The 18,547-nt window shown below is 52.9% G+C and overlaps 1 protein-coding gene across 1 annotated transcript; it reads left to right on the forward strand.

Annotated features, from left to right (window-relative positions):
* Positions 1-9,465: 9,465 nt before the first annotated feature.
* On the forward strand, positions 9,466-16,400 carry CPA1 (carboxypeptidase A1 (pancreatic)). The gene is made up of 10 exons (XM_012664777.1): positions 9,466-9,678; positions 10,173-10,254; positions 10,709-10,942; positions 11,135-11,236; positions 11,786-11,887; positions 12,078-12,188; positions 12,882-12,972; positions 13,450-13,649; positions 14,159-14,243; positions 16,117-16,400. Exons 1-10 carry the CDS (start codon positions 9,614-9,616, stop codon positions 16,302-16,304), a joined length of 1,260 nt encoding a protein of 419 aa, XP_012520231.1. The 5' UTR covers positions 9,466-9,613; the 3' UTR covers positions 16,305-16,400.
* Positions 16,401-18,547: the final 2,147 nt, after the last annotated feature.

Here is an 18,547-nt window from a genome sequence, read left to right on the forward strand (position 1 = left end):
TGGATGCCTGTGTGCCGACCCCTGGAGGGAGGACACAGAGACAGGAAGAACGCAGAGAGAAGTAAGAACAGGCCCTGCTTTCTATCCGATCTGCAAAAGGAGACAGGGTTGGGCCAGTTTGTGGAAGGAGGGGATCAGAGATGATCAAAACCTCAGGTAAGGACGGCATGGTGGCTCACGCCTGTAATCCTAGCACTCTAGGAGGCTGAAGTGGGAGAATCCCATGAGGCCAGGAGTTCAAGACCAGCCTGAGCAAGAGTGAGACCCAGCCTCTACAAAAAATAGAAAAATTTGCCCGGTGTGGTGGCATGCGCCTGTAGTCCCACCTACTTGGGAGGCTGAGGCAGGAGGATTGCTTGAGCCTAGAAGTTTGAGGTTGCTGTGAGCTCTGATGACGCCACGGCACTCTAGCCAGGGCAACAGAGTGAGACTCGGTCTCAAAGACCAAAAACATAAAACAACAAACCCTCAGGTAAGGCTCATATCCAATATGGCACCTAAGCAGCAAACTAATAAATGGCTAAAGAAGGGGACTAGACAGATGATTAGAGGCAGCTCTGTGGGCTGGGTGCACCTCAGCACTGCAGCTGTTGAGAGCTCTGAGCAAAGAAACAAGAAGCTTGACAGGTGAGGAGGCTTAGGGTAGAGACCAGAAGGCCAAGCCTGGTGGCCGTGCAGCCAATGGCCACAGTGGCACAGCTGGCATTGGCTGGGCAGGAGGAGGCCCTGAGGAAGTCAGGGTAATTAACCCCTGAAAAACCCAGATCACCTCCAGGGGAAGAGCCAGCAATGGAGGAGGAGAGAATGCTGATTCTGGTTGAAGTCTGCCACTGGAGACTGAGTTTTTTAAAGCTGGAAGTGGTCTGAGTGAGCTAGAGTTTCCAACCCAAGGTTTTCTGCTGTTAGTGTTGAAATACGTACACGGTCACGGGCTAAGTTAACATAAGCTAGAGATAAATAAAGGATGTTATACCTTTGCACACTGGAGTCTGTGATTATAACTTTTATGCTGTCTACACAAATATTTTTATTTCATCCTCTTAGGGAGGGTATTCCTGGTATTAATAAGCTCATTTTTCAGATAAGGAAAGCGAGATTTGGAAAGATTTTAAAGGCCATGCAGGGCCACACAGACAGAAAGTTGAGGGAGATTTGAACTTGGATTTGTCTAACTCCAAAACCACTATGTCACCATTTGTCCAAGTGTGGTTGGTGACCCCCCTGCAGCAGATGCATGGGGACTTGTTTAACATGATGAAGGTATTTGGGTTCCATCTTCAGACTGAAACAGAATCTCGGCGGGGGTGGGGGTTGGTGGGGAGACATTCTTACCATCAGCTCAAGGAGTTCTGAGGTACCTTAAAAGTACTATCAGCGATCCCTGTTCTCCTGCTTTCCAGAAAGAATATATTCGGTCTTCCAGGAGGAGTCGGGCTTTGGGGTCTCCCACTGTCAGCTGTGGTCCACTAGGGCTGGAGGTGGTGACAACAGTGGGAGGTCAGGCATTGTTCTCCAGGATATATCCTAAGGGCTGCCGTGGCCCCAGCCTAAAGCAGTGTGGTCTTCGGGCCACAGGCACCAGCATCACCTGGGAGCTTATTGGAAATGCAAATTCTTGGGCCACCCAGACCTACCTAATCAGAGTCTCAGGGCGGGGGCTGGAGAGGTGGGGGGGGGCAGGTGATTCTGATGCTAGATTGGAGAAGCACTAGCCTAGAGGCAGGAAGATTTGGACTCTGATGAGCTTCCCAGTAACAGCAAAAATCATTAACTCTGTTCTAGCACTTGCTACATGCCAGGCACGGTGCCAAGTGCATTAGAGGATTCAACACAGTGCCTCCTCACCGCTTGCAAAGGTAGGACTCTTAGTGTCCTTATTTTCAGACAAGGGAGCTCGGGCTCAGAGAGGATGATCACTAAAGGGCACACGTGGCAGAGCTGGGCCTGGCCTTCAGGCGGGTGGTTCATCATCTGCCTTCAGAACCTGAGCCTGGCTCACGCCCAAGCCCCTCAGGACCAGGGACGAGCAACTTGTTTTCACAGCCGGGTTGGCAAGATCTCTGTGCAACCAACAGGCCCACAAAAGTTGAGGCTGAAGCTGCTTTCCAGATGAACGTCTTCTTAAAAGACAATGTTCTTCTCAAAATCCTTCAACAACTTAAAGAAAAACCCCACCCAGGGTACCGCATGACCGGCCTGCCTCTCCCACCCTGCACCAGCACCTCTCATCTCCTCACTCATTTGCTCCAGCCTCACCGGTTTCCTCTCAGTTCCTTCAACACTGAAGCTCCTTCCCAGCTGGCGGCTTTGCATATGCTGCTCCTTCCTGTCTGGAACATTCTTTCCTCCCACTCGTCCCCTTCAATATCATTTCCTCACTAGTCCCAGGACCACCCAGTGGAAGTAGCTCTCCGTCTAGGATTCTCTTTTCCAAGGCCTCTCTTATTTCCTTCAGAGCAATTAGATAATCAGTAATTCATTGACTTTGTCTCCTGTTGTCTGCCGCCCACCAGCTTGTGAGCCCTGGGAGGGCAGGGCCGTGTCTGGGCTGCTCACCCTCACTCAGCTCCTGGCAGCACCAGACACACAGAAGAGACTCGATGTTTGCTGAAGGCCTGTTTCTCCTCTTCCGCCTCGTACAGATATTAGGACTAGGTTTAGCTGTATGTGACAGAAACCCACCTTACTGTGCCTTAACCAAATAGGGGCTTTATTTTTATCAGGTAACAAGAAGTCGTCGGCAGTGGGCAGTGCAGGGCTGGTTCAGTGACCCCTTGATGCATTAGGGACCCAGACTCCTCTGAGCTGTTCTGTTTTACCACTCTGCTAGATTTCACCCCAAGTTGCAAGATGGCTGCTCTACCTCCAACATATGACTGAATTCCAGGCAGGAAGAGTGAGGGGCAAAAAAGTGAGTCAGCCGAGTCAGCCGGCCCAGGGACTTCCACTTCCACCTTATTGGCTGGGACTGTGCCACGTGGCACAGCTGCAAGGGAGGCTGGGAAATTGCTCTATAGCTGGGCACGCTGCTGCCCCAAATGAAACCGGAGTTCCGCTGGTAAGGAGGAAGGGAAGAATGGATATTGGGAAGGCGGCCAGCAGAATCTGCTGCAGCTTTTCTGAGGGGCAGAGAGGATCCGAAGGGACCTCAGCACCAGTTTCTTACTCTAGCTCATCAAGTGACTGACTTAATCATAAAGCCATAGAACTTTCCAGATGTTCTGTGCAGTTATAAACACAGGGGCCTCTGAATCGCGAGACTTGCACAAGGCCCCACGTGAACCTAGCAGCTCGGAGAAGACTAAAGCCAGGGGTGTGCTGTGGTCCCAGCTTACTGCTGCTTCCGCCAGGAGCGATGAGCCACCCTGCTTGGTCTCCTTGGAAAGCCCGGGGAGATGGCGGCTGGGGGTTTAAGCTTCTCGAATAAATGCCAGCTCAAGACGCAGACATGCAAGTTTTAGAGATACTACAGAAGAATCTCCTTTTCATAAAACCCGAACACACCCCCCCCCCGCCATTTTCATAAGTATATAATGCTAAACAGGAGCTTGGTTTTTCTACAGTCTGCTTGTTTTTTTTTTTTTTTTTTCTTTTTTTCCAACAAACTGCTCTTTTTAAGTATGTTTTTTTATCCTTTTCACGAGTAAAATTTATGAGCATTTATTTAAACGAAAAAAACCCTGGAAAAACTGAAGGGAGAAAGAGTGATTATACATATGGAAAGCTATAAAGAACCACAGCGAATGTGCTGCGGTTATTGCTTTCTTAAAAAAACAAACCAGGCAGGCAGTTTGGAATGTGAGAGGCCTGTGTGAGGCCTGCGGAGAGGCCGCGGGTGACGGGCTCATGGCCGGGATCCAGGGAGTCCGGCGAGGGGCCGTTCACGTCCCACCCTCCTCCCTCTCCCCTCCGACCACTCTGAGAGACGCAGAGCCAGAGAGAAAATGACTTCACTGAAAAAGTGAAATTTGATTTAAAAACGCTCCTTTAGAAAAACAGGAAGGCTCAGGCAGTCAGTACGGGCTGTGAGAGAATCCCGTGGACGTGGGGCCTGTCACTGCCTCACAGACTGGGCAGAGCCAGACCAACACCATACTAAGGAGACAGCGAGAGGCCGCCGCTGGCCCCGGGGCCGGAGGCGGGAGGGGCGAGCCAGATGGATTGGATTGTGGGAGTGTTATCTTTTCCAAGGGTTGTCGGAAATACGAGTAGGAGAACCTCAAAGGCCAAACAGGCCGCCTGGATTTCCTCCCAAAGAGAGCATTATTTGTTGCTGTCACTTTGTTAATGTTCGAGAGCCAGGCTTGGCCACTGCTGCTCCCAGACACGGTCGCCAGCATGTCGGGACACAGGCTGGGGTGGGCTCTGAGGAATGTTCTCAGGCAACAAGTCCATTTCCTGGGCTGCAGCCCTGGGTTCCACCAACCGTCCCCGCTTGACGTGGTCTCCTGACACAGTGACCACACAGCCAGCCGCCTCCTGCCTGTCCCCAGCGTGGCCTGCCCGCGTGGGACAGACCTGCCTCACCTCTAGAGCTTGGGGGGAAAATAATGTTCTTCTGGGGGGGAGGGGCGTCCTGAAGGACAGTTCCAGCCTGTGTGGCCCACCTAGGTTCTTCCCCCGAGTATTTGGGACAATCCTTAGAAATGACAGCATGGTGGCACGTCCATTCCGTTTGACTGGTCCCTCGCTAGCCTCTGGCCCCAGGGTCTGCAGCTCGCCTCTTGCCCTTTCCTACCCAGCTCTGTGGCTGTCCACCCACCTCCTGCCCCTCCTGCCCCTGTCCACCTCCCTCCATTCCCCAGAGCATAGCTACGACTATGGGGTAACAGCTCACAAAACTTGACTGGGGATATAGAAGGAAAGGACAATATAGAAAATAAAAAACTGAAACTGGACGCTGGATGCCTCTGATGTTGGAGTTGGTGGTTCATGTCTGTCACGGCCTAGCCCCAATAGGCCTTTGCTCCCTGGCCCCCTCTGCCTCGTCCCACGTTGCTGGGGTGGCCCATTCCTCCCGCTGCCCCCGACCCAGTGTGGGAGAGCCCTTGGCAGCGCTCCTGCTCCTCTCAGGCCAGCCGGAGGCAAGCCTCCCTCCATCTCCCTCTCACATGACGGTGCGCCCTGCTCCGCTCCTCTCGGCCGCAGGTCTCCACCGTGAGATTTGGGCTCTGGCTCGGCATTTCCTGAAGACCTTGGACACTGGGGTCTCCCCTCTTCAGGTGACTCTTCCTCCAGAGAAAAATCCTGCCTCTATTTCTGGGGACAAACACCACTAGCCACCTTAAAGCGCCAGTTCTGCGGCTTCAAAGCAGACAAACCAAGGGCTGTACCGGGCACTCAGTTGTAAAAGCGAAACTGCAGGAGGCTGCTGACTGGACCTCAGACTCCCAGCCTCCATGAGGTCCCCGAGCCCCCGCAATCTCACACTCCCGCGGGCTCAGCAGCACGTGGCCCCTCTCAACCTACACTGCCCTGGACACACCCATCGCAAGCCCCGGGCTCCCTGTGGCTCTATTCTGATCTCCCCGCAAACTTGGCATCCTCTTTCCACCCTTCCCAGACCTGTCACCATGGCTTGATTTGTTTTGAAGTAAAAAGTCCAAATGTCCTAGAATTGTAAAGTGTCACTGCCGGAAGGGACCACAGAGATCATTCTGACCAACTTCCTCATTTGCTAGATGAGGAAACTGAGGCCCAGCGGTGTGAAGTGATCTGTCCAAAGTCATATAACCCATTTGTGGCAACCTACGTAGGAAGGCTTCCCTGTCCCATTTTGCTCTCTTCTGAGGTTAGAGAGTGTCCTAGTATCGCCTGTGCACTTTACCCAGTCACATGTGACAGACAACCAACCTGAAAAAGCTTGAGGGAAAAAAAATGGAATTTGTTGGCCCATCCTGAGAGCTGGGGTGGGGCTGGGGTGGCTGGGGCCACCTGAATCATGTGGCCTCAGAGTGGGGAAGGGTGGGAGGATTGCTTGAGGCCAGGAGTTCAAGACCTACCTAGTATCCTCTTCCTTCTGATAATAGTATCTCCATTTTCCCTTAAGGAGCAGAGCACCCTTCCCCACGTCCATTCCGTTTGACTGGTCCCTCGCTAGCCTCTGGCCCCGGGGTCTGCAGCTTGCCTCTTGCTCTCTCCTACCCAGCTCCGTGGCTGTCCACCCACCTCCTGCCCCTCCTGCCCCTGTCCACATACTTGTGTACCACAACTGTACCACGTACAACCTTAAACGCACTGTGCATCCGGCTTTGATCCCTAATATGAACACTGGGGACTGATTCTCCTTTTGCCTCTTTAACAACTCATTTTCTAGGTTTTGGGTTGAGGGTTTCTGAGCATTGCCTTAGAGCCTCTGTTTACCATGTGTGGGAGTTTTCTGGCAAGAGGGCTGCCGTGGATAGTTGTCCAGTTTGCGCACTGCTCAAAGTCGTCCTGTTGAAAGAGAGAGGGACTAATGCCTGCCCAGATGGGGAGGGATGCCTTTCTCCATTTCACATAAAGGCACTGATACGCTAGAATCGGCCTCCTCTTCTAACAACACAAGCACTTTAGAAGTTTAGTAGGTGCATCAGTTAGAAAGCTTTTTCCAACAACAACAGAAACCCCAACCAACAGAAAAGAAATAAATGTACATTCTGTCATATTATGTTGTTCAAAGGTGGGGCAACAGACCTGAAGATATCCAGAAAAAGGTGCTTCCTTCTTAAGAATGGGGAAACCTTCTCTAGAATCTTCCTCACTGACCTCCCCTCACATCACATTGGCAAAACTAGGTGACATGCCAATGCCACTTGCAAAAGTAAATGGGATTTCCCCCACTATCTCAAAACCAATCAGAGTTCATCCCTGGGCTGGGAATGGAGCAACTTTCCTGGGGAGGATGCTGACACACAATCTGGGTTTGTCCAGCCAGGAAGAAATGGGGAGGGTCGCTGGGGACAACAGTCAGTGTGGTTATCCAAGACCTCCCACTGTTTGCATTGGGGCACTTGCTGGGTGACTCACTCTTGAATCTAGATCCCAGCCTGGTGGTTTCAGTGCCCTATTTACCCAGTGCTGAGCCTCATGGCCGCCCTCTCTGTCCTCACTTTGGACCACTGTGAGACAATCCCACGGGGTGGAAAGGCAGAGCTGTAGCCCTGTGCCCCAGGTCACATCCTAGCAAATTGTCTTTACCAGGAGGTACTTTTCAGCTTCCTGATGTGCTCTGGAGGGGCGGAGGGGATGAGACTTATACTCTGCACCTGAGACCCAAATTCCTCTGCCTCAATGCTGTCTGCCTTCTGCCAGTGAGGGCCGTAATTTCAGCCTGCAGCATTGAGTTCATCCTTTCCAACCTCAAAAGAAAAATATAGTATGACTCTTGGGCTTCGTAGGTTGCTGGCTGGAGGCAGACAGAGGCTCTCTTGGTGAGTCTGTGCCCTTCCCCCCAGGCCTCTCCCTTTTTTGGGGGGCTCGTCTCTTCTGGAAGGGATCCTCAGAGGCCCAAGAACTAGCCGACATCCCACAGCATGTGTAATGTGAGTGAAAGATTCGAAATTGTAGGACAGCTTTGTATTTAGAAATAGAAAAAGAGGCCAGGAGCGGTGGCTCACGCCTGTAATCCTAGCACTCTGGGAGGCCGAGGCAGGAGGATCGCTTGAGCTCAGGAGTTTGAGACCAGCCTGAGCAAGAGCGAGACCCCGTCTGTACTATACATAGAAAGAAATTAGCCAAAATGGTGGCGTGTGCCTGTAGTCCCAGCTACTCGGGAGGCTGAGGCAGGAGGATCGCTTGAGCCCAGGAGTTGGAGGTTGCTGTGAGCTAGGCTGACGCCACAGCACTCTAGCCCGGGCAAGAGAGTGAGACTCTGTCTCAAAAAAAAAAAAAAAAAATAGAAACAGAAAAAGAAGTCTTGTTTTTATAATGCAAACTAAAGAAAGGCTCTCGAGAACCTTTCTCTCTGGGTGGGGAGATTAGAGAAGCACGGGACCCTGCAAGACACTAGGAGGCCAGGGAGGCCTGAGGAATGCGGAAGACATGGTTCCTGGCCCGAGGAAATTTAGGGTCTCCCTGGGGAGACAAAAATAACACTCCAGGAATGATGAAGGGGAAACCAGTGCGAGTTTGCGTTCAAGCACTAAATAGCGTGATGAATGTCCTTTTCCTTCCCTACCTGGCAAAATCCTGTCATTAGGATCCAGGTCAAATGTCACCTTCTTGGTAAAGTCTTCCCTGAACCCTCTTGTAGGTGCCATAATGTGTGCCCTTAGCCCTGTTGACACTTTTCATGCCAACGGAAAAGGTGCCGTTCGGCTCTCCTGCAGGGAAAGGAACAGCACAAGAAGTCCCCTACGCGTCCCATCCTGGATTCTGACCTGTTGGAGAACCAACAAGTTAGTTGGTTACTTCTGTCTTCCCTGCTAGTCTGTGAGCTCCCTGAGGTCAGGGACCAATCTGTCTTGGGCGTCATGTCAGTGGAGCACGGTATCCGGCCCAAGAGGAAACATGGGTTGAATGAATGAACCAAGGGCTGAGCATTCAGAGAAGGAGCAGACAGGCGAGGCCCAGAGGCGGCTCTGGGGAGGAAGTGAGCAGGAGCGAGCCTGCCCGAGTGAGCCTGCCTGAGGGGAGCGGAAGAGCCTCGGGCAGGCTCCATGTCTGCCAGATTCAGGGTTTTACCGTCTTCCTGGAGTCAGGCTGGGGGAGGGTTGTACGTGAACATAGTGGGCTCACCCTGCCTTGGCATAGAGGGTTGGCCAGGTAGGGGTGGTGTGGGGAGTCAGTGGGAACAGATGGAAACCAGAAAGGGCTGCCTTGGCTGTTGTCAGTGCCCAAGGCAGCGGCCCTGACACAGAGCAGAGCCCCTAATAGTGCTGGGGAGCCCTGGGGCCCCGCGGATTAGGGCAGATTTGCGTTGGATGTCTCGGCGATGAGATCAGCATCAGAGCTGGGCAAGTTCCCCTTTGTGAGTTCCAGCTTCTCCTGGACACTGTGCAGTCCCCACAGGGGTCTGGCCCTGGTCCCCACCACCACACTTCCTATCCAGCTAACATCTGGTCCCAGTTCCCGTCAAGGGTAACCCTGATCCTGGGGCCCCATGGTGGTAGGGCTGGAGGAAGGGGCTGGGAAGTCCCCGAGGGGTGTTCCGTGCACAGGGCAGGGGCAGCGGGGATGTGGCCAGTGTGGCGAGGGCTGAGCAGACACCGCTGTGGGACAGCCAGAGGGCCCAGCTTGCTCTATCACAGGAACGGAAGAGCTGGCGCTCGGGGCGATGGAGGAGGGGGCGCCTTGCACAGGACCCCAGCTGCGGGTGCCGGGGGCTGTGGGTGGTGGGGGCGGGCTGTGGGCTGGAGGCCTCGGGCCCCAGCTGACCTCAGGCCCAGGCTGGCCCCTCAAGGCCTGGGCTGAGGCCGGCTTATCTCTCCAGCTGCCGGGTTCTCAGCCACCTTATCTGGGCGGGTGAGAGGGTGTCAGGGATCGGAACTCCCATGCCCCCTCCATGTGGGACAGGACCCAGGTGCAAGGGGAAAACAGCCCTCAGGCACAGACAGGTGACCTCTATCCTGGGAGGGTTTAAAAGACCTGGGGCAGTCTTAACCTCAGTCTGACCTTTCCAAACGGCTGCAGCATGCGGGGGCTGCTGGTTTTGAGCGTTCTGCTGGGGGCTGTCTTTGGCAAGGAGGATTTTACAGGGTAAGAGTGTGGGGAGGAGGGGGTGCTCGGAGGGAAGGTGGGAGGGTTCAGCCCCCAGCCAGCATCTGGAAGAGACAGACAGACACAAGGGGACACAACCAGAGAGGATGTACTGGCACCACCCTGGGACGGCAGGCTGATGGGGGACCTGGGGCTGGGAAGGGGTTGGGTTTCTCAGGACAATCTCCTGAGCCCTGGAGGAATCTGAGCTCTGATGAGGAATTTTCAGGAAAGGAGGAAGGAGGAGACCTGGCTGGCTAGTGTAGACTGGGATGGGCACATTAACAATGTCTAGAATTTTCCAAAGATGGGGACAGAAGACACGAGTGAGCCCGGGCCTCCCATTGCTAAGACCCTTCATGCTGGCCTGCTCAGCCCAGAGCACCCAGGCCTACCTGGGGATCCCAGGCTGCCGCCTCCCTCCCCGACCCAGGGGTGTCCGTGGCCAGGGCAGGTGCTGCGTCGGGTGCTCAGTCCCCTCCCGCTCCACCCAGGCACCAGGTGCTCCGCATCTCTGCCGCTGATGAAGCCCAGGTACAGAAGGTGAAGGAGCTGGAGGACCTGGAGCACTTGCAGGTCAGAGAGGGGAGAGGAGGCCCCAGGGCACCTCTGAGGCCAGCTGCACCCACCCCGTCCCCACCACCCTCTGTGGCCGGCTGTGCCTGGGCTCTCTCTGCAGCAGGGAGACATGGAACTGATCCCTGTTGGGAAGTGACTTCAACGCCCCAGGGCCAGACTCTTGCTGCCCTTGAGCACCTGAGCAAAGTGCCAGGAACCCCTTTCCAGTTCTCTCTGCCTCGCTGTCTCCAAGCCCCTCTGCTGTGCTTCCTGGCTGTTTCCTGACCACACTGGGCTTTGTCCAGACCCCAAGTCTCCCCTTCTTTCCCTGCCCCTAGTACCCATATTGCATCCCCAACAATATGGGAGCTTCTGGCACCAACAGCCCCTCCCAGGCCAGCCCTGTCCCAGCCTGCTGTCCCGGCTGGTGCCTCCAGCCTGCTGTGACGGTGCCTTCTCTTGTCCTCCGCAGCTGGACTTCTGGCGGGGCCCTGCCCAGCCTGGCTCCCCCATTGATGTCCGAGTGCCCTTCCATAGCATCCAGGCTATCAAAGTCTTCCTGGAGGCCCATGGCATCAGCTACGAGACCATGATCAAGGATGTGCAGTCGCTGCTGGACGAGGAGCAGGAACAGATGTTCGCCTTCCGGTCCCAGGCCCGCTCCACTGACACCTTTAACTACGCCACCTACCACAACCTGGAGGAGGTGAGGGCGTCCCTGGCGGCCACTCCCCACAAGCAGGAAGCACTTCATTGTGGCTGGCCAGCCTGGGTGTATGTGGCACCTGCTCTGTTTCCACGTGGCCTCTGTGGTCTGGGTAGTGGCTCTGTCGCATTGCAGGGCTGTCAGCAGGCTGGGATGACAGACATGCTAAGGGAGGCATCTTTCCCATTTCAGATCTATGACTTCATCGACTTACTGGTGGCCGAGCACCCGAACCTTGTCAGCAAGATCCAGATTGGCAACAGCTATGAAGGCCGTCCCATTTATGTGCTGAAGGTAACGGGTGCCCACGTGTGCATGTCCATGGGCACACATGCAAGAATGAACCCACGCATGGCACCCACAGATGAGCGTGGGCTCCTGCGGGAAGCCCACAGTCTCAGGGCACACACCGTTGTGCGGGCTCACCATGCAGACACTCGGGAAGGTATGAATTTCCATGCCAGCCTAGGTGCCTGCACCCACGTACACACACAATTTGAACTTTTAGGTGACCCAAGTGTTTCCAATCAAGTGTCACATTATGAAAGTATCGAGGAGTCTGGGTAGTCCAGATAAGGCGTTTGTTTGTGACAAAACACAGAGTGCTGTCTCAGCAGCAAACAGGGCAGGGCCTGGGGTCTGGTTGAGTCATGTTCACCCCGAGCTTCGGCTGAGGGCAGGAGGCTGAGCTCTGCAGGAGCCCACGCCCACCCAAACAGAGCCTCTGCCTGAGAAACATGGACAGCAGGTGGTTTCTAGCCTGCGCTGAGTTTCCCTTCGGGGTGGTGATGTGAAGCCCCAGCTGTAATGTTGTCCATGACCACCTCCCTTCCTCTTCTCCAGTTCAGCACTGGGGGGGACAAGCGTCCTGCCATCTGGATCGACACGGGCATCCATTCCCGGGAGTGGGTCACCCAGGCCAGCGGCGTCTGGTTTGCAAAGAAGGTGAGGCTAGGGAGGTGTGGAGGGCTCTCACCCGGGGGGGCACTGCTGTCCACGGCCTACGGAAGCCCAGCACTCCTCTTATCCCTCTGGAAGCAGTGGCCACAGAGACAGGCCAAGGGAAGGTGTCTGTCACTCTAGTGTGGCAGATGCCTGGCCTGGCCCTCACTCCCCTCTGCCCCTCTAATCCCAGATCATACAAGACTACGGGCAGGACTCAGCTTTCACCGCCATCCTTGACACCATGGACATCTTTCTGGAGATCGTCACCAACCCCGATGGTTTTGCCTACACCCACAGCACGGTACAGCCTGCTCCTGTTCTTGGCCCTTGAGCCCCACAATCTACTCACTGCTAATCTCAACCCCCAGAGAGAGGGGCAGACAGATGTGTCCTCCCAGGCCAGGGTTTCTCAACCTCCGCACGGCTGACATATGGGGCGAGTAATTCCTTGCTGTAGGCTGTCCTGTGAGTGGAAGGTGTTTAGTAGCATCCTGATCTCCCACCCATTAGACGCCAGTAGCACTCCCCGCATCCCCTAGGGATGACAACCAAAAATGTCTTCAAGCATTGCAAAATGGCAAGATTGTCCCTGGTTGAGACCCACTGTCTTAGACCTTACTTCCTGGTCCTACTTATATTTTTACAGCAAGTGAAATGGGGCCGGGTGGTGTCGAGGGACACCTTGTGGCTTCTTCACCACGTACAGCCCTCTCTGGCCAAATGCCATCCATGGTCCCCCCACTGTTGTGGATTCCACCCCTCTACCTGCCCAACACACCTTCCACTAACAACCAGCTGAGAAGAGTGGTTCCCGTCCCATGCTGTGCCGAGGCCAAGCCCCCAGTCAGGGGACTTTGTGTTGAGAGTGGCCCCCGCTGGAAGGCCCCGCCTCTCCCAGCCCACTTTGCTCTCTGCAGGCCCTGAGCCCCATGGTGCACTTGGGCCCGATGCTCACCGCGTGCCTCGGGTTGGCTCATCCCTTTTCCTTCCTCAGAACCGCATGTGGCGCAAGACTCGATCCATCACACCGGGCTCTCTCTGTGTTGGAGTGGACCCCAACAGGAACTGGGATGCAGGATTTGGGGGTAAGGCCCTGTGTGATCTGGGGGGGCCCTTGTCTTATTGCCCAGCCCCTGTCCTGCCCCAGCAGTGGGGGGAGGGTGGGGTGTCACCTCCACCTCTGAGCGTGATGGCAGTGGTGCTCCGAAAGCTGGTTGTCCCTTGTCTGTAAAAAGAAAGTTCCTTCCAAACGGAGCTAAGGGCCGAAAGGCTGTCCAGGGGTTCTCTAGCTTACCCTCAACTCCTTCCCTCCTCGGCCATGACTCTGTGAGAACCGGTTTCCATTGAGGGGCCCATCTTACATCCCTGGGCGTGTCTACCAGCTCTGCCCAAACCTGGTGGGAAGGCAGGACCCCCATGTTATCAAAGACCTCTGGCCTTTACCTAATCCAGGAGTGGAGGGCAGCCCTCCTGCACCCCCACCTCACCCCCAGCTCCATGCAAAGAACTGAAAGCCATGGAAGCTGTAGAAGCCACACCTCTTGCCTTCTGTCCTCCCACAGGTGCTGGATCCAGCAGTGACCCCTGCTCTGAGACTTACCATGGCGAGTCTGCCAATTCCGAAGTGGAGGTCAAGTCCATTGTGGACTTCGTGATAGACCACGGGAACATCAAGGCCTTCATCTCCATCCACAGCTATTCCCAGCTCCTCCTCTATCCCTATGGCTACAAGACAGATCCAGCCCCTGACCAGGCCGAGTTGGTAGGCGCTTGCCCCTACCTACTTGCCCCTGCTTGCCCTCACACCCCAAAGGCAGCTTTTTTGGGCAGGCCTGGGCTTTCACCCTGTTGGGTGACCTGCCTACAGAGTGTGTCATGTCCTTCTCCTCCCATGGACCCCTGATGGCTTGGGAAGACCAGCAAGGTGGACTTAGCCTCACTTTCTTTCTGGGAAGCTGAGGGACAGAGTGGTTGAGTCACTTTTGTCATGCAGCAGAGCAAGGTGCAGGGCTGGACTTTGATCTTGCAGCACCACACTTGGAGCTGCAGTGTGACCGAAGGGCAGGGAAGTGCCCTCCAGGTGCCCTGCAGGGTCAGAAGATCATGGCACTGCTGAGCTCTGAGGCTGACCCTGCAGGGCTGAGCAGCCTGAGCTCTGTCCTTCTGCAGGGCGCATGCTCCTGGGCCACTCTGCCAGCCCCCAGGCTGCCCTGGCCATACTGTTCCAGGGGCCAAGCCATGACGGGTGGCTTTGCTTCATGTTTCTTCCAGGATCAGCTGTCCAAAGCCGCTGTGACGGCCCTAGCCTCTCTGTACGGGACCAAGTTCGAGTATGGCAGCATTATCGAAGCGATTTGTAAGTGGCCACATAGTCTCTCTAGGTGGTGGCAGAACAAACGTCAGCTGGAGGCCGAGTGCGGTGGCTCATACCTGTAATCCTAGCACTCTGGGAGGCTGAGTTGGGAGGTTTGCTTGAGCTCAGGAGTTTGAGACCAGCCTGAGCAAAAGTGAGACCCCGTCTCTACTAAAAGTAGAAAAATTAGCCATGCTGGTGGCGCACGCCTGTAGTCCCAGCTACTCAGGAGGCTGAGGCAAGAGGATCACTTGAGCCCCGGAGTTTGAGGTTGCTGTGAGCTAGGCTGATGCCATGGCACTCTAGCCTGGGTGACAGAGTGAGACTCTGTCTCAAAAAACAAACAAACAAACAAAAAATGTCAGCTGGCTTTTCCTGCCCACGGTAGTATCTCTCGGGGAAGAAAGTAGCCAAGGTGCCCAGACCTCCTCCTGAGCAAGGAGAACACTGCCCCAACTCCAGCTATGCCTGACAACTGCTGCCCAGGGCTGTTTTGAGGGGTGGACGGTCCTTTTTCCTGACATGCATTCTGGCTCCTTTGATACTTGCAGACAAACATGTGAATTCCTCTGAAAACTGTAGTCCCCTCATCTTGGGGTTTCCAGCTTGTTGCATGGATAGGGTAGAGAGTCCTGGGATTTGTAGATCACTGGGAAATTCAACTTAAAAAACACTTCTCTAATGCTCTTCAAGTATAGTCTATACTTGATTTTTGCACCACTTACTCATACATGCACGGCCCCTGGGAGGAGTATTACTACATCAAAATGGAATTAAGGCACCATGTGTATTGAGCACCTACTATGCACCAGGCCCCATTTCATGTGCTTGGGATACAGCCGTGAATAAAATCAGCAAAGGTCAGGAAACCTACATGCTAGCCAGGGAGACTGACAAGAAATATAAACAAGGCTGTGCTACAGGTTAGGTGAAGATTCAAACTAGACTGGGGTGAGGGGATCAGTAATGCTGGGGGTGGAGGTGGGGCAGGTGGGCCTCACCGAGAGAGTGACATTTGGGCAAGTGTTGATGGAAATGAGGGGGGAGCCTTCCAGGCAGAGGAACTTTCTAGAGCAAAGGCCCTACTGTGTGACGTGGCCTGAGGTGTTGCAGGAATAGCACGGAAACTGGAGTGGCTGCCTCAGAGTACTTGATGGGAAAAGTGGGGTACAGGGCTCTGAGGGAGAGGGCTGCACACATATCTCACGCACTTCCTGCCTGAGTGTCCAGCTTCTGGTGGGCGAATGGGTCACAGATGTACCCAATAATGACCTCACTTTTGGACTCCAGGCCCTTTTTTAGAAACTGTTTCAACCCTGAGTCAAGGTTTTGCTTCGTTCATTCGATGTTGTCAAATTAAATTCTGATGCACAGCCTACCTCCTTCTCCCCTGCTCAGTTTGAAAGCAGCTTTGTTACCCAGTTAACTGCGGAGTTTCTTCCTAAGGAAGACAAGGGGCTTTTGCTTTGCCTCTTCCTCTTTGCACTTTCCCCTGCACCAGAGTCCCGAGGGAAGAAGTCCTGGTTACCCAAGTGGGGAACTCTGGTATATTTAGAGGCTTCACTGAAGTGGCTATTGGATGGAGGCAGTTTTCAGAGGGGCTTTTGCAATTGCAGAGACTTTTTTTTGCAGAGACTTTGCGATTGCATCCCCCAGTGAGTAGGAGAACCGTTGCTGATCTCCTCTTTGAGCTTCCAGCAGGAGTTTTCCTGGAAGCCAGGCTGCTTGGTCAACACTGGCCCTTCGTAGACACTGACTCCCCTCAGCATTGCACAAGGCACTGGGCTTTGCACAGGGTTGGACAGTTAACCTGGCCCATGTCAATGTTTCCAAAGTCATTGACCCTTGCTCTTCTCTGGTTTTGCTCCTGCCCCAGATCAAGCCAGCGGAAACACCATTGACTGGACCTACAGCCAGGGTATCAAGTATTCTTTCACCTTTGAGCTCCGGGACACCGGGAGCTATGGCTTCCTGCTGCCAGCCTCCCAGATCATCCCCACCGCCCAGGAGACATGGCTGGCACTTCTGACCATCATGGAGCACACCCTGAATCACCCCTACTGAACTGGCCCTTTGGCACCCTCCTCTTCCTCCTCTCCCGCCCCACCCAGGCAACCAAATAAAGTTTGAGCGTACGAGGAATAGAACCTTGGGGCTCGCGTGTGGAACACATGTGGTGTGTCTGCGTTTTCAAGCTGGGGCAGAAGTGATTTAGTTCCTGCAGGCCTCACTGGAAATGTGTGGGTGGTTGGACTAGATGACCCCTAAATTCCCCTGCATTCCAAGGTCCTGTGAAGTTGTGTCCAAGTGGCGTCTGTTTTAATTAGACCACCCTGAGCTCAGCTCGTCAGTGGGGTGATTTGTTCATACCTTAGCAGCAAGCAGCAGCCACAGCTGCTAACCAAATGCCTGGCACCCCACGGTGGCAAGGAATTCAGCATGTACAATAGTCTAGCTAGTTGTAGCCATTCATCTACAAAAGCGATAACCTGGAGTATGAACTGTAATAATGCTGGTGGCACTGCTGTCTGAAATAGATGCTGTAGCCAAGTAAAACAGATAAAGCACAATATGGTCTTCCATGCTTGAATTAAATTGGAAGAAAATAATTGGGTTCAATGAAATCGTTTACTGAAGGAAGATAAAGAACATCCAAATGCCGGTCCTAGGACAGTTTATCAATTGTAGTATATCACGAAGACACTGCATTTAGGGATAGTAGTTCACTGTTGGTTTGCCACATACTTCCTAGCGTCTTTGGTTCTCTGTCTCTGCCCCCTCTATTCCTATCACCCTTACTCCTTCCAGTTCCCCTGTTGAGACCCTCCACAGCTCCCAGAATTTGGCCTCCCTCTTTGGCTCGGTGCCCCTGACGCCTGTGATAGTACACCCAATGGCTAGCGATACACGAAATGCGGAGTATCCCAACAGTTTTCAAAGCCAGACTCTCCCTTTTGTTTCTTCCATATCGCTTTAGATGGGAACATGTGGCAGGAGTTCCTCCCACAGAAGTCGCTGGGGAAGTGGGTCGGGGTGGAGGATGGCGGCTTCTCTCTGCTTTGGCCAGGTCAGATTTCAAGATGCATCCAGCTCTACTGACTTGAGTCTTGTCTTCACCACATAAAATGGCCTGAAGGTCAAAATGCCTTTTTTTCTTTTTGAGGGACATGAGAGAATTTTCACCTTGGAGTTTTATTTATTTTTATTTTTTTGAGACAGAGTCTCACTGCGTTGCCCAGGCTAGAGTGCCATGGCATCAGCCTAGCTCACAGCAACCTCAAACTCCTGGGCTCAAGCAATCCTCCTGCCTCAGCCTCCCGAGTAGCTGGGACTACAGGCATGTGCCAACATGCCCACCATGGAGTTTTATTTTAATATTGTTTTTGCTAACAAACATTTTAAAAAATAAAAAGAATAAGCCTGTCTATGTATATAGTGTGCATATGTACTATATGCATATAGTATACATAAACTTATACATATGTAAGTTTATGAGACAAGGTAAAATGGGTGTTTCAGTCTTTATAGAAAGATGACCTAAAGATCTCATAATACTCTCTTCAATTTATCTTTTGCAAAACATTTCCCTTCAATCTATGTGACAAGAGATTGTAGATAAGCTGAAACCCATTTTAACTGCTTAGTTTGGGCAAATAGGAAGCCAATCATCTTATTTTTTAATAAAGACTGATAAGAGAAAAAACATTAAGTTAGCATGACAACTTATCACTTTACAAAGCTGGATTACCTAGACCTTGATGGTAGAATTGCTTAATTTAAAATTAACTGTGTTCCCTGATAGCAGAGACTACCTTGTTTGGCATCCAATCTCCAAAACCATCAACAGTACTTGATATAAAGATGCCCAACAAATATTTGCTGAGATTTTTCTCTACTTTTATTAATGAATTCATACATTTTACAATCTGTATGTTGTAGGCTCGATGAAAATACCCACGTGCAAGTTATTTTGGATTCCCAGAGTTGTAGTTTAGAAAGTAAATCTCTTAGCCAAGTGAGAGTCTTAAGAAAACTGAAAAGCGAAGGAATGAAGAACCAGAACACAGCCTGCACGAGGGCAGGGATTGCTTTGCTTCGTTTACCACTCTATCCCCACTGCTTGGCCAAGTGCATGGCACGGAGTAATAACATTCATTAATATCAATAATAAGTGCTTGTCGAATGGAGACATGAAAGTTGTTATTTTTATTTTCAAGTGTGGGAAGAGTTTACATTTTGTTTTCAGATACATATTTTTACAAATCTATGGGTAAAATGTATTAAATTTATAAGTAAAAACATAAAGC

The sequence above is a fragment of the Propithecus coquereli genome, unplaced genomic scaffold (assembly GCF_000956105.1).
Source record: "Propithecus coquereli isolate 6110/MARCELLA unplaced genomic scaffold, Pcoq_1.0 Scaffold91, whole genome shotgun sequence".
Lineage (NCBI taxonomy): Eukaryota > Metazoa > Chordata > Mammalia > Primates > Indriidae > Propithecus > Propithecus coquereli.